Source organism: Primulina eburnea, chromosome 2 (assembly GCF_022965805.1).
Source record: "Primulina eburnea isolate SZY01 chromosome 2, ASM2296580v1, whole genome shotgun sequence".
Classification (NCBI taxonomy): Eukaryota; Viridiplantae; Streptophyta; class Magnoliopsida; order Lamiales; family Gesneriaceae; genus Primulina; species Primulina eburnea.
The window spans coordinates 5745909-5773072 of record NC_133102.1 but is presented as its reverse complement, the minus strand read 5'-3'; the positions used below and the strand labels follow the sequence as shown (position 1 = coordinate 5773072).

Here is a 27164-nt window from a genome sequence, read left to right as displayed (position 1 = left end):
GAGTTTTGTGCTGAAATTATTCAATACACAAAAACCCTCGTGAGATTATTTTACAGATCAATTTTGTGAGACAGATCTGTTATCTGACTCAACTCATAAAAAAATATTATTTTTTATGTCAAAATTATTATTTTTCATGATAATTATGGATTGAGTCGGCCCGTCTCACAAGATACATACTCATTTTTCAGTAGGTGTATAATGAGATGATCTTATATATTTATATCCGTAAGACGGGTCAGTTTATACCTAAAGTAAAAAGTAATAGTTTTTATGGGTCGGACCAGATCAGAGGCTCATATCAAAAAATTGATATATAAGGCGATATAATATGATTTTTTGTACATATTTTTATGCCTTGTCTTTATTTATTACATAAATAATGCTTTTTATACTTTAAAAAAGCAAATGAGCACATGTTTATTTTAAAAAAATAAATATTTAAGAGAAATACTATAAAAAATTGATTTATTAAAATTGCTAAAAAAATACATTAATAACTAGTATTTTAAATTTTTGTTGAAAAAAACAATCCATAGCACATTTTAATAAAATAATGAATAGACTTCACGAATTTTATCTTAGAACATGTATTATAATTAAGTCAAAATGATGAAATCAATAATGTTGACTAATATCATACAAGGAAACCAACAATTAAAAATAAATATTAAAAAAAAGAGACTATATTTAGGTCTATTGTTCGAAAAAAATATGATAAAAAGAAAAAAACCAGACTTGACTGCAAACTCAAATACATATAAAAAGAATAGGTATCATGTGAGAACGTCTTACGGATCTTAATATGTGAAACGAGTCAACTCTACTCATATTCACAATAAAGAGTAATACTCTTAGCATAAAAAGTAATATTTTTTCATGGATGACCCAAATAAGAGATCCGTCTAACAAATACGATCCGTGAGACCGTCTCTCACAAGTTTTTGCCATATAAAAATTAATTCAACAATGCTGATAAGTTGACAAGTTCAAGAAGAATCATGCATCAGTCAACCAGCTTATGAAACATGAATTCAATCATTTTTCCATGGACCTCGATCTGAGGCCATGTATTCCAAATAAATATGTAGGCCATGCATGACCAGGAGATGATCAGACAAGAAAACTTCACCAATGGATGCAACATGGAAAGTTTTCTTCCTACCACTTCTTCTTCTTCTTCTCATCTCCCTGAATTTCTATACGTCTTCCGGTTTGACGGATACCATAAATTCGATTCAAAGCCTTAGAGATGGGGAGACCATTGTTTCATCCGGTGGGATGTTTGAACTGGGATTCTTTAGCCCTGGCAATTCCAAGAATCGTTACGTGGGTATATGGTACCACGGAATCGTGGTTCAAACAGTAGTTTGGGTGGCAAACAGAGAAAGACCACTCGTAAATCAGACAGGTGTCTTGAAGGTTATGGAGCCAGGCGTTTTAGTACTTGTTAATGACACTGGTGAAGCTGTGTGGTCTTCCAAGAGATCAAGATCGGCGCAGACTCCGGTTGCGCAGTTGTTGGATTCGGGGAATCTTGTTCTGAGAGATGATGATGATACGGAAGAGAATTATCTCTGGCAGAGTTTTGATTATCCTACTGATACATATCTGCCAAGTATGAAGTTTGGGTGGAATTTGGTGACTGGTGTAGATGCGTACCTTGCAGCATGGAAGGCTGATGATGATCCAGCTCCAGGAGAGTTCGTATATCGCTTGGAACTCAGCGGATATCCACAAATATTCTTGCGAAGAAACACCTTGGAACTCACTAGATTTGGACCCTGGAATGGAATTTACTTTAGTGGATTTCCAGATGTCAGAGGGAACCCCACGTATTCTATGGATTTTGTGATGGATAAAAATGGGGTGTATTATCAAGAAAATGCAATTGACAAGCAAGCTGTTCGGAGGTTTAAGTTGTTTTCAAGTGGAGTTGGACAGAAGCTAACATGGGTAAATCGAACGCAAAAGTGGGAAGTTTATATGGATAGACCAGCTGATAACTGTGATAGTTATGGCCTTTGCGGTGCTTATGGGATATGTCATATTCAAAATTCTCCAGCATGCCGTTGTCTGGATAGATTTGTCCCAAAAGATTCAGAGGGTTGGATTTTAGCAGATTGGACAAGAGGATGCATTCGAAGGACAAACTTGAGTTGCCAAGGGGATGGATTTATCAAGTACTCCAGTATCAAACTACCAGATGCCCAAAATTCATGGATCAACGAGAGTATGACACTTACAGAATGCGAAGCGGAATGCTTAAAGAATTGCTCATGTTCGGCGTACACACAATTAAATATAAGCAATGGGATTGGATGTCTTCTTTGGTTTGGTGACTTGGTTGATATCAGATCTCTGAGTGTAGATGGGACAAGATATTTACATCAAAATGGCATCTTCTGAAATAGGTAAGAACTCAATCTCACACATACAAATATCGATCAACATCTTTCTATCTTTTGCAGCTACTGTATTTCTTTTACTTACACTATCCTTTTGCATACAAATGGAGAATGAGCCACACCACACCACACCACACCACACCATACTATATCGAGTTCATGACAAAATGCAGAATGATTACTAAGCTGGAGAGGCTCTCCTCTTGGGCTTATGGCCTACTATTGTAAATAATTTAACTTGGTTACAGGGCATCAAATCTTAGATGAAAGAATACAAGCTATGTCCCTTTTTTTAATATACTATATTCCTCCGAACCTGGGGATAGATATTTGACAACCAATTTAGAAAAGTCCCTAATACTTCAAAACTTTTAGTATTTACTGTCGTAGCCTGCTCAAAATCACAAAATCACAGAAGGGAGAACACACATTACATACACATTTTCCCTCGTATGTACATTCACTTAGTTGAGCCGTCTAAGAAGCACAAGAGACATGCTGACTTTCTTATATTGCTAGTTTACTACTCAACATGCTTTTCAACAAATCAATTGAGAGGGAGTGCAATGGAATGTATCATACATCTTATATGATCCAATATGTTAAATTTTTATCACAACTTATTAACTGTTTTGAAACTAACAAGAAATTAGATCTGAACAAGCTTCAAGAGCTTATGAAATACTTTCTTTTTTCATCTAAAAACGGAAATCTTATGGTTTCAAGGCCAGATAGTAAGTATCATCAACACAAGTAGAGGAATGAAGAGAAGAATACTTATCGCAAGTTTGACCTCAATAATGGGAATGATTCTTCTAGGCCTAAGCCTCATCCTGTTTATTTGGAAGAGGAATAAAGGTTCAATGACAGGTGAAGAAGGTGAGGCAAACTTCGCTTCTCATGCTTAACAACTATTAAAAAAAAAATACTAATATAAGTTCTTACTATTATCTAGATAAAAAGAGCCTTCCATTCTTTTCCAGTGATAAATTCTACATGTTCATGTTATATGTAGCCAGGGAATGCAAAGAGAGCAAAGACAGAGAGTCAGAGCTTACTTTCTTCAAATTAGATATTATCCTCAAAGCTACTAACTGCTTTGCCATGGAAAACAAGCTTGGCGAAGGAGGTTTTGGACCTGTTTATAAGGTAAAATATCACAGACATATAAATACAAATATCCAAAAACAAGTGACGAACATAAAGCATAATCGATTTTTATTCATGATTTGCTTAAGAAACCAAAAAAGGGAATGTTATAAATGGGCAATCTCATATGATCTAATATGGACAATAGTGGACTTCACATTTGTCATTTGGGTATTCTGATATTAGGGTGTGCTCAAAGAGGGACAAGAAATTGCCGTGAAACAGTTGGCAAGAACCTCTATGCAAGGGATCGATGAATTCAAGAATGAAGTGATCTTTATTGCTAAGCTTCAGCACCGAAATCTCGTGAGACTTCTAGGATGCTGTGTTCAAGGAGACGAAAACTTGTTGATATATGAATATATGCCGAACAAAAGTCTGGATGTGATTTTATTTCGTGAGTATCAATCATACATTTATATATTACCGTCGTTAAGAAATTCCCCATGCATTCCCAGTTGCGATACATCACGGTGTCTACGTGACTTTAGGACTTTATTGAACTAAAATTGCCTAACCAACATTTTGACATAATACAAAACTGTCATTGCCAGATGATACAACAGGTGATTTACTTGATTGGCCAAAACGTTTTCGTATCATCAATGGAATAGCCAGGGGACTTTTATATCTTCATCAAGATTCCCGCTTGAGGATTATTCATCGAGATCTCAAAGCCAGCAACATATTGCTGGATTCAGAAATGAACCCAAAGATATCGGACTTTGGAATGGCTAGAAGTTTCGGAGGCAATGAGACTGAAGCTAAGACACGCCGAGTTGTCGGGACATAGTAATAAGAATCTTACTAGCTTGAACGTATTTCTATTTCAGTTCTTGTGACACTAGCTATTATCTGATGAACACCCATTTTGCAGTGGTTACATGTCTCCCGAATATGCAGTGGATGGAATCTTCTCGGTAAAATCGGATGTGTTCAGCTTTGGAGTACTAGTCCTAGAAATCGTGAGTGGGAAGAGAAACAGAGGATTTTCACATAGCGATCACCACCTCAACCTCATCGGACATGTAAGTGATGTGTCTCCATTATTCTGAAAACAGCTCCTATCCGTATGATATTTGGTATAAACAAGTCCTAAAATTGTGATCAGGCGTGGACCCTTTACAAAGAAGAAAGGTCACACGGATTAGCCGAAGCCTCCCTACAAAATCCTCGGGACTTGCCTCAAGTGATAAGGTCGATCCATGTTGGCCTGCTGTGTGTGCAGCAGAATCCTGAGGATAGACCAAGCATGTCCTCGGTGGTCCTGATGTTGGGCAATGATGGCGTGCTACCTGAAGCTAAACAGCCCGGTTTCTTCACAGAAAGAGAGCCCGTTGTTTCTCAAGATTCATCGTCCACGCACGCAACGAATTCGCCGAATCATCTCACCATCACCGAGCTAGATCCAAGATAGGAAATATGTTATGTTGCAAACTTGCAGTCTTATTGTTAGTGCACTGGTGTCTCGTTCCTAGCACATCTAACATTTGAAATTATATATATATATATTCCGTAATTTACCAAAGGATATTGTGGAATAAATCTATTAGCATGTATGCATGCATTCACAAAGAGAAATAACTAATAAATAGGCAAATTAATTTAACTTCAGAGAAAAGAGTCATAAAGATTTAATTGAGTCTTGTGGATACTTTGATTGATTGAATTTAAATATTTTGTTTATTAAATACTGAAACCGTGGTGCTTGAGTTGCTGTGTTATTTAAAAGATTTGAGTTGTACCATTACCACCAGCTATAGCTTTTGTTAAAGCGGCAAGCGCTTGGTCCTACAAAGTGTTTGATTAGTTGGATAATTGACGAAGAGAAATAATAACCCAAATAAAAATGTTCAAGATTTTTTTTTGGTCTTTATTTTAAAATTATGATCCCGGATTTTTTATTTAATTTAACTTAAAACCTAGTCAAAACTTTGGGAAAATTATATTTTTTATCTTGTAATTTCATGATAACAGTGAATTTGTATTTTTACTTTTGTAATTTAACATATTTTTTTTTTCCGTTTTTGGTATTATCACGGTGAATTTTTATTTTTTAGTCATGTAACTTTTTTCCCCCATTTTTTGTCTTTTAACTTGTGTGTTTTGGTCCTTTTTTTGACTGAAATACAAGATGAACTTAGGTAAAAAAAAATGACTAAAAATGAATTACAATGATAAAAATAAAAATTCATCGTAAGATGATAAAAATTGAAAAAAAATGCAATTCACAAAACGAAAAAAATGTAATTTTTCCTTGAAACTTTGGAGTCATTTCACTTCAAATACTAATAAATTTTTGCCACAAATAAGATTTGCACTCGACATAGAGTTTGCATGTTTTATACTACACCGAAAATGTTACTCTTTTCACAACAAAAAAAAAAAAAATCTTTTGTAAGATTCTAACTAGCAAGTGATTTTCTCGAGATATATGTTAGGTGTGGAGCTTAATCGTACATGGGCAAAGAATATTTAGTCAAAGAATATTTAGTCAGGTAAAAAACTTTTTCTCGTCTTTCAGATAAAGATTGAAAATTTTATAAAAACTGGACAAATTGAAAGTTAAACATGGAAATTAATTTTGAATGGTATTATTATCCAACATATAATAAGTCTTCACCGTTTGATTTTTAGTTGATAGAATCATAATTAAGCAAGGATAGGTTTGGGTTAGTTGCTTCAAAAAATAAAACAAAAACAAAAAACCACCCTATATAAAAAAATAATAATATTTTAGACCTCAAATTTTTTAAATTCAGCATTATTATCTATTTTTATTTTCTTTTTTTCCCCTCTTAATTCCGTCATAGAATTTAATGGGAGACAAGTATATATAACAGACGACGATGAAATGTAGTTTGTTGCGAATGATAGGTCAATTATGTTTTCTAGAATGAAGTATGTCTTGATAAAAATATTCGATTGTTTTAATAATTTTCGTGAAAAATAGAGTTTTCAAACTTTTGTGATTGATATTTTCAAGGTAGTAACTAATAATAAGTGAAATGAAGTTGAAGGATTTGAAAAGTAAAGATATAGTCAAGAATATTAATTGAATATGATATTGAAATTTTATTATATATTATTTTATAAAACTGAAATACTTAATAGTTTAAAATTAATCATAATCGACTGATTAAACACATTTAACCAACTGAAATACTTGATTTCACTTATTGAATCAACTATAATATATGATTTAACTGACTGAAATGTTATTATATATGTGTTAAAAAGTATGATTTATTAAGTTCGAATATCATTCTCGCCGATCGGAAATAACAAATTAATCATATATTGTATAGTTGCTAAATATCATATAACAACAATTAGTAAGGTTGACATTTCAATATCTCAATTCACAATCAATCATATATATATATATATATATATATATATATATATATAATCGATGCCAAATCCACAGCCACACAGGGCTTCTTTGTTCACGTGGACTCGGGAGGAAGATGAATAAAGATTTTATAATATATCGTATTCTCTTCCATCCATGCCTTTTGTTCTCGAATATTTTAAAGATTGGGCTACCATGAAGTGGGCCCAAAATTTGGGGCAAGTGAAATTCATGTGGGTCAATCCCTCTTTCTGTGGACTGTAAGCTGACATGTGGCCCAAGATTTGAAAGAATCTTATATTGCTTTTCTATGACGCCACGTCATCAACCCATTTTATAAAAGAAGATAAGTAACAGGACCACACAAATATCCCTTTTCTTTTATATATATTTTTCAGACATTATTTTAAACAATGATGTTTGTCTTAACATTTTCCATCAAACGAATATCATATATTGAATAGGTTTTTTGTGAGATGATCTCACGAAATATTATCTATGAGACGAATCAATTTTATCGATATTCACAATAAAAAGTAATATTTTTTTCATGGATGATCCAAATAAAATATTCGGATTACAAAATACGAACTGTGAAACCGTCTCACACAAATTTTTGTCTTATGAATTTTGTATCAAAATCATCTACTAAATTTTGTTGGGAGTGAAACAAGTTTATCTTTAATTTTGTACAAATATTATACTAAATAAAATATTTACCTTTTTTAAAAACAAATAACATGAAATTTCATTGTTTTTTTTTCCTTGAGCTAGAAATAGGGAGAAATCAATAAAAAAAAATCCTTAGCTATGGCGGTGGTTTTGTTGTTTATAAAATAAAAGTTATTATTAATATCAAGTGGTTAAAAACGAAACTTGCCCTTGTCCTTTGCTCCGTTGTTAACCACTCTCCCAATTCTCAACTTTCTTCCATTCTTCAAGATTACTTAAATTTCCAACCAAGCAGAGGAAGAAAGGCGAAATTTTTCTTGATTGGGAGCCCAAGAATCTAGAGCGAGCAGGAGAGATTTGTTGAATTCAATGTCGAACAAGGATGGTTGTGAACTGTGCGGCAAACCGGCCAGAATGTTCTGCGAGTCGGATCAAGCCCGCCTGTGTTGGGACTGTGATGAGAAGGTGCACGCCGCTAATTTCTTGGTGGCGAAACACTGCCGCACACTCCTCTGCCACGCCTGCGCCTCTCCCACGCCGTGGAAAGCCTCCGGCTTGAAGCTCGGCCACGCTGTTTCTGTCTGCAGTTCATGTGTTGAGGGTGAGGGGCGCGGTGGAGCGGAAGGGAGCGGCGGGTTTGGGAATGGGAATCGTGATTGTGATTCCCAAGAAAGTGAGAGCGATGATGGAGAATATTACAATGATGAAGAAGAAGATGATGATGAAGAAGAAGAGGAAGAGGAAGAGGAAGAGGAAGGGGAAGAGGAAGAGGAAGAGGAGGGAGAGAATCAGGTTGTCCCCTGGTCGATCTGCAGTGCAGCAACGCCATCCGAGGCGGCGCCGAAGTCGCCGAGTTCTTCTAGTAGCGAGGATGATGCTCCTTTTTCCTTGTGGAAAAGAATGAGGGATCACAACCACCCTCTTGAGTCCGAGGTTTGTTCTTTCCCTTTCTGGCATCTTTGAGAAATTCGTTATACATCGTACTGTTCTTGCCAATTTTTTGTATGATTGAGAGCGAACTTTAGAAATTTCTACACCTAACTGGTTTGGAACTCTAGTTATTGGGGATCCCAGTTTTGAATATTTAATTGGATTTATGCAGAACGAAGAAGGTTGCTGTTCTTCACACAATCTGGACTCCAAATTGGCTTCACCGGACTCAAGTTTTCAAGAATCTGAGAATCTTGACTCTTCAGAGCAGACCTTGTTCAGACCACTGAAACTGCGGAGAACAAGTACTGGCATCGTGTCGATCCCGTCGGAGCGGACAGATTCAGGCCAGAGTCCGGAGAATTCATCGGCAGCTATTGTCCGCACAGTCATAAGATTCCAGCAAGAAAACCATGGCAGAAGGTAGAGATACTTCTTCAATGATCCTAGGAATTGCAAACTCACCAGAGATTCTTGAAACTTGAAATTCCTCGGACTCCAATATTAGCTTGATGCTCGTTGTCGAATTTTTTTTATATTCACCAAAAAAAAAAAAAACAATACTGCTGGAAATGGGAGGTAGATTTTTTTAGTTCTTGGTTTTATTTGATTAAGCCCGATAAATATGATCTTTGTGTGTTTGCATTACTTACAAGAGATGGAACTTTTGATTCAAGAATTTGGGATTCTTAGTGGTTGTATTTTATATTTGTTTTTAGATCTCCTTCACCCGGTGGATCTTAACCATTCTTTTGGTGTGAGTCCATCGGGTGAAATGTTTATGGTATAACATAAAATTTTCTCAGTATCTCTCACTTATTGACTTAGTAGATTATGACCATTCATTTTGTGTGTGTCCTGAAACATCTCTCTCACTCAAGTTATTCTCTTGAGATCTCTAAACACTTTAAAATTCAAAAAAAAATTATCTTAAATAGAGATGTCACTTAAGGCAATGTAATTTCATATATTCATTTAGTCTGAATGTTATATATGAACATAAGCCAGATGACAAAACGGAAAGACTTATGACGTAGAAGATTATACCATGAGTGATTCGGCAGATGTGGATTCATATACATATATATATATATATATGATGAATCTTATTGTATAGATACCATCATCTACATCCAGAAAGCCAGAATGTCGCATTCTTTGTAAGAAGCTTGTACAATCTGGGAATGAGTATTGATCCATCAAAAAGGCTAATTTGCTTCAACCGATATACTCTTAGGCTAAGCCGTACGTGACATAGAAATCAAATTTGAATTTGATAAGAGTATTAATTACATTAATGTTGCATAATATGAACAAATTTCCCCAAAATAAATTACATTTACACGAAGCTTTTAAAGAAATGAGTTGGTTTAGTCATATATCCACTTGCTCACGCAGACACACAACGCAAAAGAGATGGATTCAATGTAACATGAATGGAGACCAAGTTGTTGCCAAGAAAGTGAGATGTGGATTCTATCGCTCCACGGGAGGGACAAGAATGTATACGTGGCCAAATCTTCACCGTCCCTTTCAGAATGTGGCCTCTATCCATCTCCTTACAATCTAACTCACGCCAAAAAAATAATGATACCGAACTACTCTTTCATTCGATATTATATAACCCTTAATGTTATTCGAGTTGTGGGTTATTTTTGGATTAAAGTAGGTTTGAATCGTATCAAAGGAAGCTCTTCCAACTTCTTTTATCTCGATTTACAGAACTCGAACCCGATATCGAACTCAAATTTCTTGCCACTCGAGCCAACACACGTTGATCATAGATTGTTTGTGTCAACACAGAAGTGTACTTTGAATGTCTGGTTGTTTGAAGATTAAACTTGTGGCTGGCTGATGGTGAATGGTATGTTTCTACCCACTTGTGGATGACATTTGGTTACTTCATTGCCATTGATCACACAAATATTAAAACAAAGTACAGAATGACTCTCGACAACACAATTGCCTGATATTTATGACCATCAGTCCCGGACCCACTCGGTACTAGATACATTAAAGTCGTTGGATCTAGCATAACAGTAATAATGACTTATATCAGTTAGGTTCAAAGTATGTATATATATACATATATAAAGTATTTTGACTGTTGTAAAAAATAAGAATATACAAAGAAGAAAAGAGTGAGGAAAAAAGGTGAATGAGGTGTAATGACTTTGTACTTAGTGATATAAAACGTGGGGTGGATAAATAATATGGGGGGACCTTCACTTTGCTGCGTAGCCATTGCCCTCTTGTTCACTATATAACATGTGGTTATCATCCTTGGCAATTGTCATGCATTTTGAGACTTGTTCAAAGTATTTGAATATTTTATTTAATGCTTTTTCACCCTAGGACACAATCAAATGTATGGTCTTTTTTAAAAAAATAATCGGTACTGGTTTAATCTTGTTTATTTTAGATCGTGTGTCGTATTTTTTCGTAATTTTTCATGGTAATTAGAGTTGAGTTCCGTGAGCTTATAAAATTGATATGTGAGGATATTTTTTTAGCACATGGCAAACAAGAAAAACTAAAACAGTTTCGACCATAGGAACAAAAAATATGATTATGCTCCAAAATATGGTTGATACATGAGAATTGATGTTGGAGTAGGCCTACGGTATCCCACCAAGAGATTGGTCAAACACCACTTGGCATGGGAATTATACACACGACTTCGATTAAGTTTTTTTTTAAACGTGTAGTGATTGGAACACCACATCTAGTTTGTTCTATCACAAAAATAGCCACAAATGATAAACAAGAAGATCCCAAAGGTTGAGATTTTATTCTATGTTATATATGAAGAAATGCTTCTTCAAAGTAAGTTTGATGATTGTTCACCGGAATCGAACAACATCAATCACAAATTAAACATTTATTGTTTTATCAAAATGTAAATCGTCTTTCTTTCTGACAAACTTTTACAATTATGTTTACATCTCACACCTTAGTTTGTAGGCAAAATATAAACTTATAAACAAGTCACCCGTTGATAAATTATTTATTTCGCCTTATATATGGGTTTCAAGATATTGATGGCAAAATAAATCTCCATTTATGGTAACCAGGAGCTTGGAAGTCTAAGCAAAGGCGACACACCAACCAATCTTTCCACTTTCATCTCATATTCCAAACTCGACAATCTTGCTTGCTTACTTGAAAAAATGCACTAAAATTACAAACATCGGCCGCTCAAATCACACGTTCTCTGTTTCTTGAACCTTCCTGATCAGTCATCCAAAGGTAACACGATAATGAGATGCTAAAATTAATTGTGAAAACCCGAGATGGAGAATCTACATCAGGCTACTTGCTTTTGTTTGCTCCAAAAGAATAAAACAGTGCGTGGTACCCATCAAAAACGGCAAACAAAAACTAAGTTTTGCGCCAAGTTAACTCGGTTTGCCCTCTATCACTAAGAAATCATCCCAATATATATGTACTACTTATGAAGGAGTCTTGATAAACTTTTACCATTGTCACAAAAACTCTCGTGAAATAATCCAACGGATTAATCTTGTGAGAGATATTTGACTCGATCGAATTTATAAAAAAAATATTATTTTTTATGTCAAAAACATTACTTTTCATAATATGTATGAGTCGAGTTTACCCGTCTCACGGATATAAAAATGAGAAACCTACTAAGCCTACCACCCCCTCTCTTCACCTAATACAAGACAGTCGAAAGACCCGCCACCTTGCAGATCTTAATATGAGACCGTCTTACGATTTTTTTTTCTTCGAAAAACACATCACCTTAAAAACAAAAAAATAAAAAATAGAGTACTATACAAAATAAATATTATACTAAATCAAAATTCATCTAAAAAGTAAAACAATAAACCAAATAAACATTATAAACTTTTATTTTTAAATACACAAAACTTACCCCAAATGAAAAACACATCACTCTTGAAGAAACAAAAAATAAAAACACAGAAAGAAGAAAATAAACTTGAATAAAGTAAATTAAAAACACCAAGAAAAAACTATTCATACAAAAAAAGATATTTAAACATATAGGTATTTTACATGAATATATATCTACCGAACACAAAATATTACAGATGCATGCAGCGCACGCTCTTTATAATACTAGGAAAACTATATTCTTCTGACAATCTTATTCGATTACCATAAGTAAAATAAAGTAGTATTGTGCGATAGCTGTATTCAAGTGCTGCAATGAAATACACATAGCAAAGGTGACATGACAGACAACACTGGTCCATAACACGAAACCCACTTAAAAGTTAAAATACATGTATCATTTGACAATGTTACACAACAAAGTAGATAGTGTGAGCATTAATAAAAGCAGCAAACGTTCATATACATGACAATACTCCACATCAAGTAAATTTCATTGATCGTTATAACTGACCCAGAGCTTGAAAACAGTGATGAATTCCACAAGCTGCGTAAGAAATGGTGCAAAAGAAACATCAGCAAGTTTTTTTCACAAACAAAAGCATCAAACTTAAAGAAAATATTTATACCAAGTCTAAAACTCGGGATACAACAACTGAAGAATTGGTTGATATACGTAGATAGCAATAGGGACACAAATATTAAACAACATAATTACTTACCTAGTGTAATGGCATGAAGCCATTAACCGTTGCATCAGCTAGGAATCTGTCAGAAACATTGAACATTAGCAACATTAGACAAGTGTAAAATTTATGACAAAAAGAAAACATGGAGGTTCTGAGATATTTGATGATTCTATGAAATTCAAATTTTACAATATAATGTAATTTCATTTTGATATTGTGGCACTGGTCAAAAGACCAGGCACTAAAATTGTCTTCCTTGATGATTGTTCCTTCGAGTGTAAAATACAATCTAACCATTTCAGAGATTTGTTCCTTGTTTCTATCATAAGCAAATTACATTTGTGCTAGGAAAATTCAACAGCTCATCACATACATTGGTACCTTTAGAAAATCCTATCTAAATATTCAAAATCTGCGAACTAAGTGAACCAAGTTGTGCCCAAGAACTATGACTTCAAAACTAGAGTACTAGACCAACCAGAATCTAGTGCAGAAAACATGTCCAGCCACCCATCATGTATATAGACAAGATAAAAGGTTGAAATAGAAGTGTGTAAAATGGTCGGGAAATGAACTGTGTTGACACACATGGAATCAGGAATTCCATTGATCAACTACACTTGAAAAATCGATCAGAGAAGCATTTGCTTTGAATAAAGATCAAGATTCAGTCAAAGCTCAGATGTAAACAAGTCTTTTAAATAGCAAGCTGGCTAAGAGGATAGATAATAATGGCTACCAAATATGTCACCAAAAGAACACAAAAGGAAGACTTGAAAAAACTCTAGATACTTCAGGGGGAAAAGAATGAAAGTAGAAAATAATATTCTCCCATACAAAGAAGGAAATATCTGTTTTAAACTGAATTCATAGTTTTTCCTAGCAAAAGCATGAAGATCTTTCAAGAGACAATGAATCAAAATTCTGTGATTCAAGTACAGCCAAAGAAATGCTCACCTTATTTTTGGTATGTGATAATGAACTCAAGTTCTGGTGACAATAACAAACTACAAGTTTGAAAACAACTATAATCGATTCTAATCGTCATAATTATTACTAATTACTAATGCAAACCAAATCCATTTCATCCAAATGACCAAAGTTTATCAGCTTATTATTTGCATCTTGATAGCTCATGTCAGTGTATAAGCTTTGTTCTTTTGAAATAAGTCCCAACAGGAAACAATGCGAACAAATTTCACACCAAATAATAGGCAGAACCCTGCCATTAGATCATAACACTCTCACAATTTTTTTTCAAAAACATTGCTTTCATTGTGATCGGGATTGGAATGTTCAGCAAATCAAGCTTGATGTCAATGGGTGCATAAGCACCATGAGCCCATAGTTATTAATATGTGAAGCACACTAAAAAGTGCCAAGAGATTTAAACATCGAGATGCACCCTTCACTAAAAGGCTGCTGCCTCTCGGCGCATACCATGTGTGCTGCAATAACTATGTCAGAACCTAGTCGAGCAGACCTAATCCAAATGCATTAAAAAATAATATTTTCAATTTAGATCTAAAAAATACTATTATATATAACATCCAATTATTACTTTCCAAAATATTGATCATCGATAACAAATTTGATGCACTTCACCAAATGTTCATAATCCCTGCATTTTAAGGCACTCAAGAAGCACCTCAAGCTTTTAAAACATTCCAAGAATTGCATTTCAATGCCGAGACACATGATTCATTAAGGGCTGCTCCTTAACTCGCACCTTGCATGCACTTTGCACCACGAACATGCCTCTAGCACTTTTAATAACTAGACTTTTTTAAGTTGGCAAACCTAAATCAATTAGAATGCAATGTTCCGGACACAAAGTGTTGTGATCACTTATGAGCACGAGTGCTTTTCTATAAGGAATTTTGAGTGTAATAGGAAATAAGAACTCTAAAACTTCCAAAATTGAGATATTTTTTTAATTTCAGCGTTCCAATCATAATGTACAGAAACAAAAAACAAACAAGCAATAAACAAATAAAGTCAAGGTTCGGCAGACATCTGTCTGTCAAATGAGTAGACTAAGATAAATTACGACAGCATATTGAGACAAACATCTGGCACCATTATTTTTTCAGATTGATAGGGGGAAAAAGGAGCTATAGTTTGAACATATTAATGACAGAATAAACTTTTATATTTTGCGCTGCAGATCGAAATAGAGCATTTATCATTTGTCCACCAGGAGGTATTTTATGGCATATTTCTAACAGAAGAGTCAAAACCCAAAAGAACGTCTTAAGCTTACGTGAAATTGTATAATTGCTTGCAAAATCGATGTGATTTGTAACATTAACAGGCTGCAATCTGAGGAGCCCTCCATTCACTGATCAGTGTGCATGATCAACCCAATGGTATTCACGTTCCTTTTCCAGTTTGCCACCAAGAAAAAGAGTGCCAATGAAGTACGCAAACCAAAAACACTCCAGTGGGAGATCTTCTTGAATTTATATGTCATTCAACAAATTATTGGGAATAGATGTGAAATTGTAACAAAGTGCTATTCAATAACTCTCATTTACCAAATAATCAACTACCTAATAGTCGAATTTTAAATAAAGAATGTCAACCAGCTACGCTCAGTGCATGCACAACCTCAAAATTGATCAGTGAAATAGGGGGGGAAACGCAATATAAACAACTTAAACATATTCAACTGAAAAATCTTGAAAAAAGGGTATGGATGACCTTTTCGATCACCAGCAGCAGCAGCATGCTCCACCTGCTGCTCCTCCTCAAACTGTTCCGCAGATCCCACAGAAACAACGGGACGGTTGCCCTCCGCGATATCCTTCTCGTCAGGATACCTCACGACAACCACGGGACACACACAATGCCTCACGCAGTAATCACTCACGCTCCCGAGCCTCCCATTATGTCCCCTCTTCGCCGCACCAAATCCCCTGCTCCCCGTGATCAGGGCGCTCAATCCAAGCCTCTCAACCTCCAGACAAAGCCTCTCTTTCAGGTCATGATCCTTCACAATGTGAATTTTGAACGGTATGTGCGCCTCCACAAGCGGCTGAGCGAGATCAGCCGCCTTGGAGGTTGTAAAAGCGTCAAAGTCATCTTCAAGCTTTCGTTGAGATTCCTCGTTGCCAGTATCGACTATAGAAAGATCAACAGATCCCCAGTCAGCGCCGTACAGGACGGAGGTGGGCCGTACATGCACCAGAATGACGGCGTCTCCTGGGCGGATGTAATTATGGACTGCCCATTTAACGGCGAGTTCGGACTCATCGCTGAGATCGACGGCGATGCCGATCTTGCGCTGGGCGTTGGCGGTAGGGGTTTCAGTGGCGAGTGGAGTGGTGGGAGGTGGGAAGCGAGGGGAGGAGGAGCGTACCTTGATGGAGGCGAGCGACGGCAGATCGGAATCCGGCGGAAGGTGCTGCATTTTCGGTGGGAAAATAGGGGGTTAGGGTTTTGATTGGGTTACTTCTAATTGGAAGGTTGACTGGGTGGAGATCAGATCAGGTTGGAAGCTTAGGGGACATTTTCATATATTTAGTTTTCTTATTAACAAGTGAGCAAATGCTTCTAACAATTCCCGTTTAGTCCTCCTTTTTTTATGTATTTTCTTAATTTACTCGATCCTTTTTTTTTTTTTCAAATGTCCCGAGTTAATCCTTCATTTTACATCATTTTTTTCGTTTTAGTTTCAGGTTAATTATACGATAAAAAATAAACATTTAATTCATAATAACTAAATTCGAGAAATATATTTATTGGTTTTTTTAAAAAAATTGTATTTTGTGAGACAAATTTCTTATTTGGGTACATGTTTCAACGCATCACAATTACTTCCATATCTTATTTGTCAAAAAATATATTCATGTTTATATTGTATCTAATTTGAGGCAAAAAACTTGTGTGAGACGATCTCACAGATCGTATTTTATGAGACATATATCTTATTTGGGTCATCTATTAAAAAGTCTTACTTTTTTTGCTAAGAATAGTACTTTTTATTGTGAATATCGGTATGGTTGACTCGTTCATGAAACCGTCTCATGAGAGACCTACTCCTAATTTGATATATTAAATTATCGACGTGTGTACATGTTTCATTTGGTAAAAAAAAAAATTAAACTAAATCGGAAAAAATAAATAAAATGAAGATTAACTCGGGACTGAATCGATAAAGTACAACAAAATGAGAGACTGAATAGAGAATTATCCTCTGAAATTCCATCCGTTTTAATACTAAAATTAATGGGATGATCAAATCCAGAAAACAAACGAAAAATAGATGCTTAATTCGAGTCAATCGGAAAATAGAGGACTAAATCGGGAACATTACAAAAAATTATGGACTACATTGATAATTATCCCTACAAAATATTCTATAATTATATTCTAGCATTTAATATTAACTGCTATATATGCAATATCTAGTAAAAAAATAAAGCAACTTTATGTTACTGTTTTCAGTTTTTGGGCCTGAAATTGGGTCCTAGAAGATTGATATTGGACTGGGCCGGACCCAATTTATCAATTCCAAACCTTTTACCGGCATTTGTTTTCAGTTCCACTAAAATAAGATTGACTTTGGACCCAAAACCGCATGGTTCCATTGAAAAAATATAGTTATACTCTGTTTAAAACATAATTTTTTTATTCTAAAAAAAAGTAAAAGCAGAACAATCAGAATAAATATTTTTTTGACAGTAAAATTTGTCTGAAACATTTTCACGAGTCATATTTTGTGAGACAAATTTCTTATTTGGGTCATATATGAAAAAATATTACTTTTTACGCTAAGAGTATTACTTTTTATTGTGAATATCGATATAGTTGACTCGTCTCACAGATAAAGATTCATCTCACAGATATAGATTCGTGAAACTATCTTACAAGAGACATACTTTTCGATGAAAGTTATACATACGATTACATGTTATTTTTTAGATCATAAAACTATTACAAACTTATTTTAATTTAAAAAAGAATGAGTCTTATTTGAGACCGTCTCACGAATCATAATATGTGAGACGGGTCAACCCTGCCTATATTCACAATAAAAAGTAATACTCTTAGCATTAAAAATAATATTTTTTCATTGATGACCCAAATAACAGACCGTCTCACAAATACGATCCGTGAAACCGTCTCACACAAGTTTTTGCGTTTCAAAAATATATTTGAAGTAGTTTTATAATCTCAAAAACAATGTTGCAACCGTATATAAAATCGAGAATATCGAGAAAGGTGACTGACTTTGTCGATATAATTAAAGTGATGTAACAGCTTTGGAGTTTGCTGGAAAAAAGAAATCAATGTTCCAAATTTTAAAGCAACTTTATTAATTGTTGAAGGCAACAGATATACATACGTGCACATTGTGGATAATAAATAATACTAGCACACCCGTTTGTACGTGCTTTATTCGACATAAATTTTTTATATATTTCTTTATTATAAAATATTCTAATAATTTATATTAAATTTAGCTACGATTAAGGTTTGATTAAGGAAAGTAACTTGTATGGAAGTGGTTTTAGAGATAATTGTCCTAAATTATGAAAATAATCTCACCAAAAAGTAGTTACTAAAATGATGTCTTGTTTTACCAAGGAGTAGGTCTCATGTGAGACATGTCAATCCTACTCATATTCACAATAAAAAGTAATATTCTTAAATATAAAAAGTGATATTTTTTTATGGATGACCCACATAAGAGTTTCGTCTCACAAATATGACCCGTGAGATCGGCTCACATAAGTTTTTGTTTTATATTAATGGATCGAATTGTTAAACACATGAGTTCAGAGGAATACGCTTATCTTAATATCTCAATGCTTGTTGTTATTGATTATTTTTCTTTTGTATTTTTTAATCCAACAATTTATTATCAAAATCGAAAAATAAAAAAATTATTTTCTATTAATTGAAATAAAAATATTACAATGATTCGCTTTAAGAAATACTGAATCTAATAAAAACAGATGAGATTCCAAAAGTTGGCTCGGATTCGGATAGTATGAATCCATCCATGCCAAGAAAAGCTGGAAGAAGGCGCGAACCAGTCCCGATCCTTAAAGGCGAAGCTTCCGATCCAAATTCGTCTCCATTCATCAATCGAGTCAGAGCAATTAAATTTCCACGATCGTCTCGATTCAATTCAATCACGTCCAGACAAAATCTGTTTCATCCAATCTCTGTCAATCACGCGTTTTCTCTGTCTTTCGGACGATCCTATATAAATAACTGTATCTGAGGATTGCCAATCAGCATATTATAAACAAAAGCGTGAAACCCATCAGATTTGAATATCTGGTTTTGAAAGTGAGTACGTAACTGCCTTCAGTTGACCTTGATACTGATCATCCCTTGGAAATTATTGTTTTACGTTGGAATTTTGATTTCGGCTGTGGATTCCCAGCTGAATTGTTTGTCAGGTAAGGAAGCATTATGATCATGTGGTTTTTTATTTATTAGATTTTTTTTCGGTTGTATCATATCATTTTTATTTTATTTTTTGTTTCGACTAGTTTGTATCGGCGATCAGAAAGAAAGATAATATGGGTTTTGTGGGCAGGTTTTGTTTCAATTTCGCTGAACTTTTTAGCATGTCCATGGTAGCACAAATGAAGGCCAAGGAGCTGAAACAATCGGTTCACCATTTATTTAGTAAAAAGTGAGTGTTATTTGTCAGGATTGCACGAGAGAATTGAATTCAAATTTATAAATGGTTCAACTATGCCATGGTGTTGAGCAAACTTTTTGAGCAATATGTTCGTCCAACCTTCAGTATTTTGGAAAACGAGAAGGACGAAAGATCTTGTTTTGCTTTCGTAATTTACACGTTTCAGCCATCATTATGCTGAACTAGACCTGAATTTTATCTGAGTTTTATTTCAGTCAAGAATGTGCTGTTGGAAATCCTGAAGAAGTGGAAATATTGTATGACCACTACATTCCGGATTACATACTTCTACCTGAATCAGAAACGGTAAAAGGATGTCACGTTCCTTCATGTCCTGTGATCGTGTTCATTAATACGAAAAGTGGAGGGCAGCTGGGCGGTGAACTTCTACATACATACTGTTCTCTTCTCAACAGAAATCAGGTTGCTTTTTTCATTTGCGTGTGTCTGTGGTTTGGCTGCTCAAATCCATGGAAGAACTGCCAAAAGAAATGGAGAGAGATCTTTACTTAAACTTTGAGTTTCGGATTCTTATTTTTTAGGTGCTTGATTTGGGAGAAAAGAAACCCGACGAAGTGCTGCACCAGCTCTATTTCAATTTAGAAAAGCATAAGCAAAATGGTGATAGTTTGTCTGCCGATATTCTGAGGAGATTAAGAATCATAGTAAGTCACTGTTTCTTGTAACCTCAGTTAAAACTCTTTTTCTCGAGATATAGTTTTGGTCAAAGTTCCGATCATTGGATACATAGTTCATACAGAAAATATTAAATCCAAAAACTATGTGATCGGGTCATGTTACATTCATTTATCAGTTCATACATAATTAACTTTGTAGGTTGCTGGTGGGGATGGTACCGCTGGGTGGATCCTTGGAGTAGTTTGTGATCTTAAGCTGGCACGACCACCACCAATTGCTACAATGCCACTAGGAACTGGGAACAATCTTCCTTTTTCATTTGGTTGGGTGAGTTATATATATATCTTAGTATGGCCGCTAATCATTGCTTAGTTCTTAACACACCAAAATTATATAAAATAACTTGTGTGGAATTTCAACACCTCAACTGAACTCACGTCATTTATATATATATTTCTAGCTTCGGCATATTTTATACTGGCACCAATTACCTCATGCAAGTCCAGTGGCTTTTTTCTTGTATTTTTTTCATGCAAATTATCTAATTGATATTTTTGCATCTAATACCTGCCAGTAGTGTGCATGAACGTAGATACTTACTGCGAAAAGGCATTTGACTGTTCTCATATTTTGTATGCTTGTCGTTTTTCTTGCATTTCACTTTTTTATATAACTCGTATCTTCTTGTTGAGCCTCCTCAACTTCTTTCCCTCTCCAAAACTACCTCTGAATTCTCCTCTGTATTAGTTAATTATGGCAGAAAATTATTGTCTTACTCTGATTCTTTTCCACCAGTAACACAACTTTGATGTAGTGTATGAAAAGAATTTTTAGTTTGACGATCAGCAAAATATAATATCAACATGCTTGTTACATGAATAACGTGGTTGTACTAAAACTTATTTGCTAATTTTCAGGGGAAGAAAAATCCTGGCACAAACTATCAATCTGTTAAGTTATTTTTGGATCAAGTAAAGGATGCGAAAGAGATGAAAATTGACAGGTAAACAGGTTCTACTTCCAGTTATTATACTATCAACAAGTATACAGTTTCCTTGTTCATATCGAGGAACCTGTTCAGGTTTCAGGTGTAAAGTTATTTTTTATGGCTATTATGTTTTATTTTTTTAATTATTGATGCCCGTGCTCTATGTTCACTCTGCATGCTCTGCTAGTTAGTGTCCTATCTGGAGATATAAATTGTGTAGAGTCGGAATCCATAGGTTGTGCATGTTAAAGCGTGAACTTTTACCGTTTCTATTCGAAAAGTAGTTCCCAACAGATAAGCTTTGAAGTGCTACTTTAGAAATAGGGATCTTATTGTAGTTCTACTGTTCAAGAATACATAGTAGATTGAATCCTAAAATTTTCAGCGCTTGGAATTATGTTTTCGATGTACAGTTTAATAGGTTTGTTGTAACTTTGGCAACTTAGTTGCATGTACTTCAAAATGTTTTGTTTTTGGTAGAGTAGTGTGCTGAGAGGAGATCTGTATACTGAGTGGATGATTCCCAAAAACTTATCACATCTTTTTTTCATCGTTAATGAGTTCCAGATTATGGTTTTAATGAATCTCATATAAAGATTGGACTTTGATGACCATCAAACTTCTTCAGTGCTTGATCCATTGTGAATTTCAGACTTCTTTATGATGACCATATGATGTGCTGCTGAGTGATGTTGGGATGTATTTTTTAGTATGGGGCACTTTATGCTACTAATTGATTGGCTTAAAATAAATTTACAGTCATCCTTTTCCATCACATTGCCATTTTACATAAACTTTCATGGACCAGAGTTCCGTATCTTTGTTAAATAGACATATAATATGCTATAAATTATGAGCTATTCTATTCACATTCAGCTGGCATATTCTCATGCGGATGAGAGCTCTCCAAGAAGGTTCATGTGATCCCATTGCACCTCTTGAGCTACCTCACTCATTGCATGCCTTTCACCGTGTCTCCCCAAGAGATGAATTAAATGAGGTACTTGACCTTGCTGCTATTTTTCTTCTGCTTTGACTTCACTGTTATTATTTGTTTAACTTTGCATATATCTCTTTCCTTTCATTTTACGATTCCTAAGGTTGCGAACTATATCTTGTACATGAAATGCATACCATCAATATACAGGTTTTGCAATATAAAACGTGAGATGTAAAGCCTTCTGCTATTTATCTCCTTACCACCTGTATATAAAGTAATTCCATTTATAAGAAAGAACTCAAAATGTGGTAACAGGAACCTGAAAAGAACTGATATATCTTTTATATTCAATCTTTTATAATCAACCCTGCTTGATTATAAATTATATGCAATCAATGCATAAATTTATAAAGGGCTCCAAAGTGCACTAATTATATTCAACATATACATTTCAGGAGGGATTCCTTACATTTCGTGGTGGATTTTGGAATTATTTTAGCATGGGTAGGTTTTTGTTTCCTGTTATTTTCTCCATTTAGGTCTTAATTTTGTGATTATGTCCATCTCTTTGATAAGTCTCAAGAATCTTCTGAAACTCTTTCAAAACTGACCATGCCAACTTTGTTTTTTTAACCTTAGGTTTGGGGGCAATATCGCCTAGATGTGTAATCATTTGGCATAGTTAAGATTCTGTTTTCTTGCTGACGTATGCATATCCAGAGGACCTGAATTCTTGCTGTTAATTTGGGATCTTCATTTAAATTTTCCCTTACAGGAATGGATGCTCAAGTTTCTTATGTATTTCACTCCGAGAGAAAGCTACACCCTGAGAAATTTAAAAATCAATTAGTTAATCAGGTGCGTTACTCTTTACTACTTATCGGTTACCACATTAGATGATCAATTAGTTAATCAGGTTCACTTCTCTTCTTGGTATGATAAAAATGAAATTTCTCACAATTTTGTTGTGATTATTTTATGAGATACGGTTGGAAAATAATTTGGAGGAAGTTAATGCTTTCATATATGAACATGGAGAAACATAGCATTTCTATGACTGGCTGCAGAATTAGGCATGTTAATTGAAAGTGCGTTGGTTTTGTTTTAAGGGTTTCAAATCTTATGTTGACTCTAATTAAGGGGGTGACTCCTTAATATAAGCTTGACATTCCTGCTTCCGTGTTGTCCTCACTTTTGGAGAGTTTTGTTACCAAATTAATAGTCACACTTTAAGAAAGTATGAACTGTTTCCATATTCTTAAAACATTGCAGCATTTGCATAACATAAATGGTTAGGCAGTGAACAGGAATTCTTATTAGATCGGTGAAGTCAAACTAGAGTAGGAACTCTGATGGGTATTTTATGGACCCTACCTGTTGGTTGTAGCTCATGATTCTTTTTATGTGGTATTCAGCTGAATTTGTTCATCCCACATTTAATTTTAGGGTAATTCTGTTTTACATTTGTTTTTCTTCATTTCCCCAGAGTACTTATGCAAAGCTTGGTTGTAAACAAGGATGGTTTTGTGCATCTCTCTTGCATCCATCTTCAAGGTTCCATCACCAATCTTCCAACTTCCATCTTTGATTTTTTTCTGACCTTATTGTTCTATTCAAGGATAACATAGTTGTTTAGATTTACAACGTCAAATGCATTTGCCTACCACACTGCCTCTTTCCATTGGCCTGCAATTTTTTTTTCAAGTTCATGTTAATAACTGGAGTGTGATAACTTTCTTCTGTTCACAGAAACATAGCCCAGTTAACAAAGGTCAAAATAATGAAAAAGCAGGGTGAATGGATAGATCTTCATATACCTCAGAGGTAGCACTTTAATATCCTATCTAATGCCTTGTATCCAGAATCTAGTAATGTTATTAAACTGTCAGCTAATTCACGTACTTTTGTTATTTATACACAGCATCAGGTCCATTGTCTGCCTTAACTTGCCAAGTTTTTCAGGGGGTCTTAATCCTTGGGGAAGACCTAGTAGGAAGAAGCTTCATTCGGTTAGCACATATTTAATCATGCATTTGGCATTACAACATAGCTTGAATCCAGATGTATTTTGATGTGTACCTCGTTCCCAATAACATATAGGTTTCTTGTTCATATTTTTAACAGAGGGACTTAACTCCTCCATATGTTGATGATGGGTTTATTGAAGTGGTTGGTTTTCGAGATGCATGGCATGGACTTGTCTTGCTAGCTCCAAAGGGTCATGGAACTCGCCTTGCTCAGGTAAATTTGAATCAATCAATAAATATGCTCTGAGGACTGAGTGTGACGCATCAATAGTTGCCATGCATATTTTACCTGAATATCAATCTCTTTATGCATACATAGGCAAACAGAATTCGTTTCGAGTTTCACAAGGGCACAACCGACCACACATTCATGAGGATTGACGGTGAACCTTGGAAACAACCACTTCCAATGGATGATGATACTGTTGTGATTGAAATATCCCATTTTGGCCAAGTCAGCATGCTTGCCAACACTCACTGCCAATCCAGAAGCATAAATGCACCTCCATCACCGTATAGTTGCGAAGATGACAATGATGAAGAATATGACAGCAATGAAGATGAAAACTCCGAGGAGCGAAAGAAGTTAGGTGCAGCCAACACTTTTCGAATACCCGACCTTCTTGACTTGGCACATCTTAGTTAAGGTGAAACGTCTTGTTCTGCTGCTTCGTTGTGGATTTTTTCTGGTGGTACGTGAGGAGGAGACATCGACCCGGGAGGTCTGGTTCTGCTGAATAGTATTAGACGTAGTTGCATTAGTTTTTTTCTTTTTTTGTTTGTTTCTTTTTTTTTTGTTTAGACCATATGTACAGTCATATTTAATCCATATGTTAACTATTCTGCAGTAGAATTGTATGCACATTTTCAAAATTCTACTACATAATCAATGCGCAATCCTAAACGTAAAATCAATTAAATTACTTAAAATGGGAAATAGTATTTTGGCCCTTGGTAAAAAACTTTGATTTATTCAAAAAACTTAACTCAAATTAAGATATTAAATACCATTGTACAAAATCAAGTTAAAATGGTTATTACTTTTTTTAAAAAAAGAATTCTTAAATAATTTTATATTTTTATCTATCCATCCTTTATACTCTTGATCAAGCTTGAGGAATATAAAGTTTTAATTTGATAATTTCTACACTATATCGATTAAGGTCCGAAGTGTTACAAATTTTGATTTCTCTAGTACGACATATTATATCGCAAACACCACTTCATTTTTTGTTTCCACAATTATTATTATTTAGTTTGCGTTGGAAACAAATCTAATAAAAGTAAAATGCTTGACACTAAAATCAAAATTTAACAGTGTAAAATAAAAAAATTATTCAGTTAACTAGATAAAATCTGGGATGGAGAGACATGAGTTGGAGATACCAGAATCTTTAGAAGCCTTCTGATTGGTTGGCCGTTTGATCATATAATCGACAGCTACAATTCCCATAACAATCAATCTACACCATCCCTTCATCCGATATTCTCCTTCAAGGAAGTTGTAGGATATAATCTTCCCTTCTCATATCTCAACTTGCATTCCCCAAAAAAAAAAAAACTACGATAAAAAAACTCCAGCAAGGGGAATCAGACACAGGAAGTCAGAAACAAATGTGACAAGCAGAAATGGCATCAATGGCTGCCAGCGGCTGTTGTTCAGGCAACTCCATTCTTGGGTCAAACCAAGAATGTCAATCCTTTAAGAGATGTTGTCTCAATGGGGAATGGCAAATACACCATGGTACTCCTTCAAGATTATAAGAGTCACATGAACACATAGGGAAAAATACGTTGAGCTGTGTTAAAGACTATAAACTATTTTTTGAAGTTCGTACTAAATTTCTGGATTCACATCAGCCATATGAACAGATGCAATCATTAAAAAAGAAGTAAAGGGAGTGATACTCACTTGCGATATGAATTTGTTTGTGATACTTGACAGGGTAATGACTTATGGTACGGCACAGATCGTGTGAAGTACTTGGGACCCTTTTCGGCTCCATCGTACCTGACCGGATAGGGATACTGCTGGTCTATCAGCTGATCCTGAGGCATTTGCCAAGAACAGAGGCCTCGAGATATATGGTGTATTAGTCCTATCTCCCATTTTCAAGAAGCATAAATAGCATCATTATGTAAATTAATGCTAGCAACTTGCTCCCAGCCTAAAAATTTTGTCCAGGTGATCCACGGTCGTTGGGCCATGCTCGGAGCTCTAGGATGCATCACCCCTGATGTTCTTCAAAAGCGGCTGAATGCTGAATTCAAAGAGCCCGTGTGGTTCAAGGCCAGATCCCAGATCTTCACCGATGGTGGATTGGACTACTTGGGCAATCCAAATCTTGTCCATGCACAAAGCATCCCCCAGTTCTTGGATTCCAAGTTATTTTAATGGGACTGGTGGAAGGATATAGAATCGAAGGCTTGGATGGAGTTGGAGATGGCAACGATCTCTACCCTGATGGCCAGTACTTTGACCCTCTTGGCGTAGCCGGTGATCCTGTTACATTTGCTGAGCTTAAAGTAAAGGAAATCAAGAACGGAAGACTGGCTATGTTTTCCATGTTGGATTCTTGACAAAAAATACTCACGGGCAAAGGTCCCCGGGAGAATCTGTTGGATCATCTTGATAACCCTGTAGCTAATAATGCCTGGGTTTATACCACCAAGTTTACACTTTGTCCCAAGTGTTTGCATAAACAATGTATTGATTCCATAATAGGGGAGAACGGTCTGGTCGATACTCAGTGTGGGGGCAGTGCCCCGACACCCAATCAACGGTCCAGATCATTTCATGGGAGGGGGGGGGGGAATTTTTAAA

The 27164-nt window shown here is 35.1% G+C and overlaps 3 protein-coding genes and 2 pseudogenes across 4 annotated transcripts; 4 read left to right on the top strand and 1 right to left on the bottom strand.

Annotated features, from left to right (window-relative positions):
* The first annotated feature begins 954 nt into the window (after positions 1 to 954).
* LOC140822744 (G-type lectin S-receptor-like serine/threonine-protein kinase At4g27290) lies at positions 955 to 5073 on the top strand (annotated as a pseudogene).
* Positions 5074 to 7755: 2682 nt separating this feature from the next.
* LOC140822743 (uncharacterized) lies at positions 7756 to 9075 on the top strand. Its single transcript, XM_073183606.1, has 2 exons — positions 7756 to 8517; positions 8687 to 9075. The coding sequence occupies exons 1-2, from the start codon at positions 7954 to 7956 to the stop codon at positions 8939 to 8941; spliced, it is 819 nt and encodes a 272-aa protein (XP_073039707.1). The 5' UTR covers positions 7756 to 7953; the 3' UTR covers positions 8942 to 9075.
* Positions 9076 to 12693: 3618 nt separating this feature from the next.
* On the bottom strand, positions 12694 to 16596 carry LOC140822742 (universal stress protein PHOS34-like). The gene is made up of 3 exons (XM_073183605.1): positions 15786 to 16596; positions 13116 to 13161; positions 12694 to 12940 (listed from the first exon to the last, which is right to left on the bottom strand). Exons 1-2 carry the CDS (start codon positions 16492 to 16494, stop codon positions 13154 to 13156), a joined length of 717 nt encoding a protein of 238 aa, XP_073039706.1. The 5' UTR covers positions 16495 to 16596; the 3' UTR covers positions 12694 to 12940; positions 13116 to 13153.
* Positions 16597 to 19056: 2460 nt separating this feature from the next.
* LOC140822741 (diacylglycerol kinase 1-like) lies at positions 19057 to 25187 on the top strand. Of its 2 annotated transcripts, XM_073183602.1 has the most exons (14): positions 19057 to 19498; positions 19639 to 19737; positions 19962 to 20169; positions 20289 to 20411; positions 20584 to 20712; positions 21303 to 21388; positions 22250 to 22373; positions 22769 to 22817; positions 23089 to 23171; positions 23800 to 23867; positions 24063 to 24137; positions 24235 to 24322; positions 24438 to 24554; positions 24660 to 25187. In XM_073183602.1, the coding sequence occupies exons 2-14, from the start codon at positions 19670 to 19672 to the stop codon at positions 24984 to 24986; spliced, it is 1545 nt and encodes a 514-aa protein (XP_073039703.1). In that variant the 5' UTR covers positions 19057 to 19498; positions 19639 to 19669; the 3' UTR covers positions 24987 to 25187. The 2 variants fall into 2 exon arrangements, with proteins under 2 accessions (XP_073039703.1, XP_073039704.1); XM_073183603.1 differs by lacking the exon at positions 19639 to 19737 and having other exon boundaries at positions 19059 to 19498.
* A 589-nt stretch (positions 25188 to 25776) lies between these two features.
* On the top strand, positions 25777 to 27163 carry LOC140824024 (chlorophyll a-b binding protein 3, chloroplastic-like; annotated as a pseudogene).
* Position 27164: the final 1 nt, after the last annotated feature.

Excerpts from the sequence above, each read along its gene's own strand:
- LOC140822743 (XM_073183606.1), top strand. The coding sequence starts at position 7,954 with ATGTCGAACAAGGATGGTTGTGAACTGTGCGGCAAACCGGCCAGAATG. Across the intron at positions 8,518-8,686 it reads ACCACCCTCTTGAGTCCGAG|AACGAAGAAGGTTGCTGTTC; the intron begins GTTTGTTCTTTC and ends GGATTTATGCAG.
- LOC140822742 (XM_073183605.1), bottom strand. The coding sequence starts at position 16,494 with ATGCAGCACCTTCCGCCGGATTCCGATCTGCCGTCGCTCGCCTCCATC.
- LOC140822741 (XM_073183602.1), top strand. The coding sequence starts at position 19,670 with ATGTCCATGGTAGCACAAATGAAGGCCAAGGAGCTGAAACAATCGGTT. Across the intron at positions 19,738-19,961 it reads CACCATTTATTTAGTAAAAA|TCAAGAATGTGCTGTTGGAA; the intron begins GTGAGTGTTATT and ends GTTTTATTTCAG. Across the intron at positions 24,555-24,659 it reads ATGGAACTCGCCTTGCTCAG|GCAAACAGAATTCGTTTCGA; the intron begins GTAAATTTGAAT and ends ATGCATACATAG.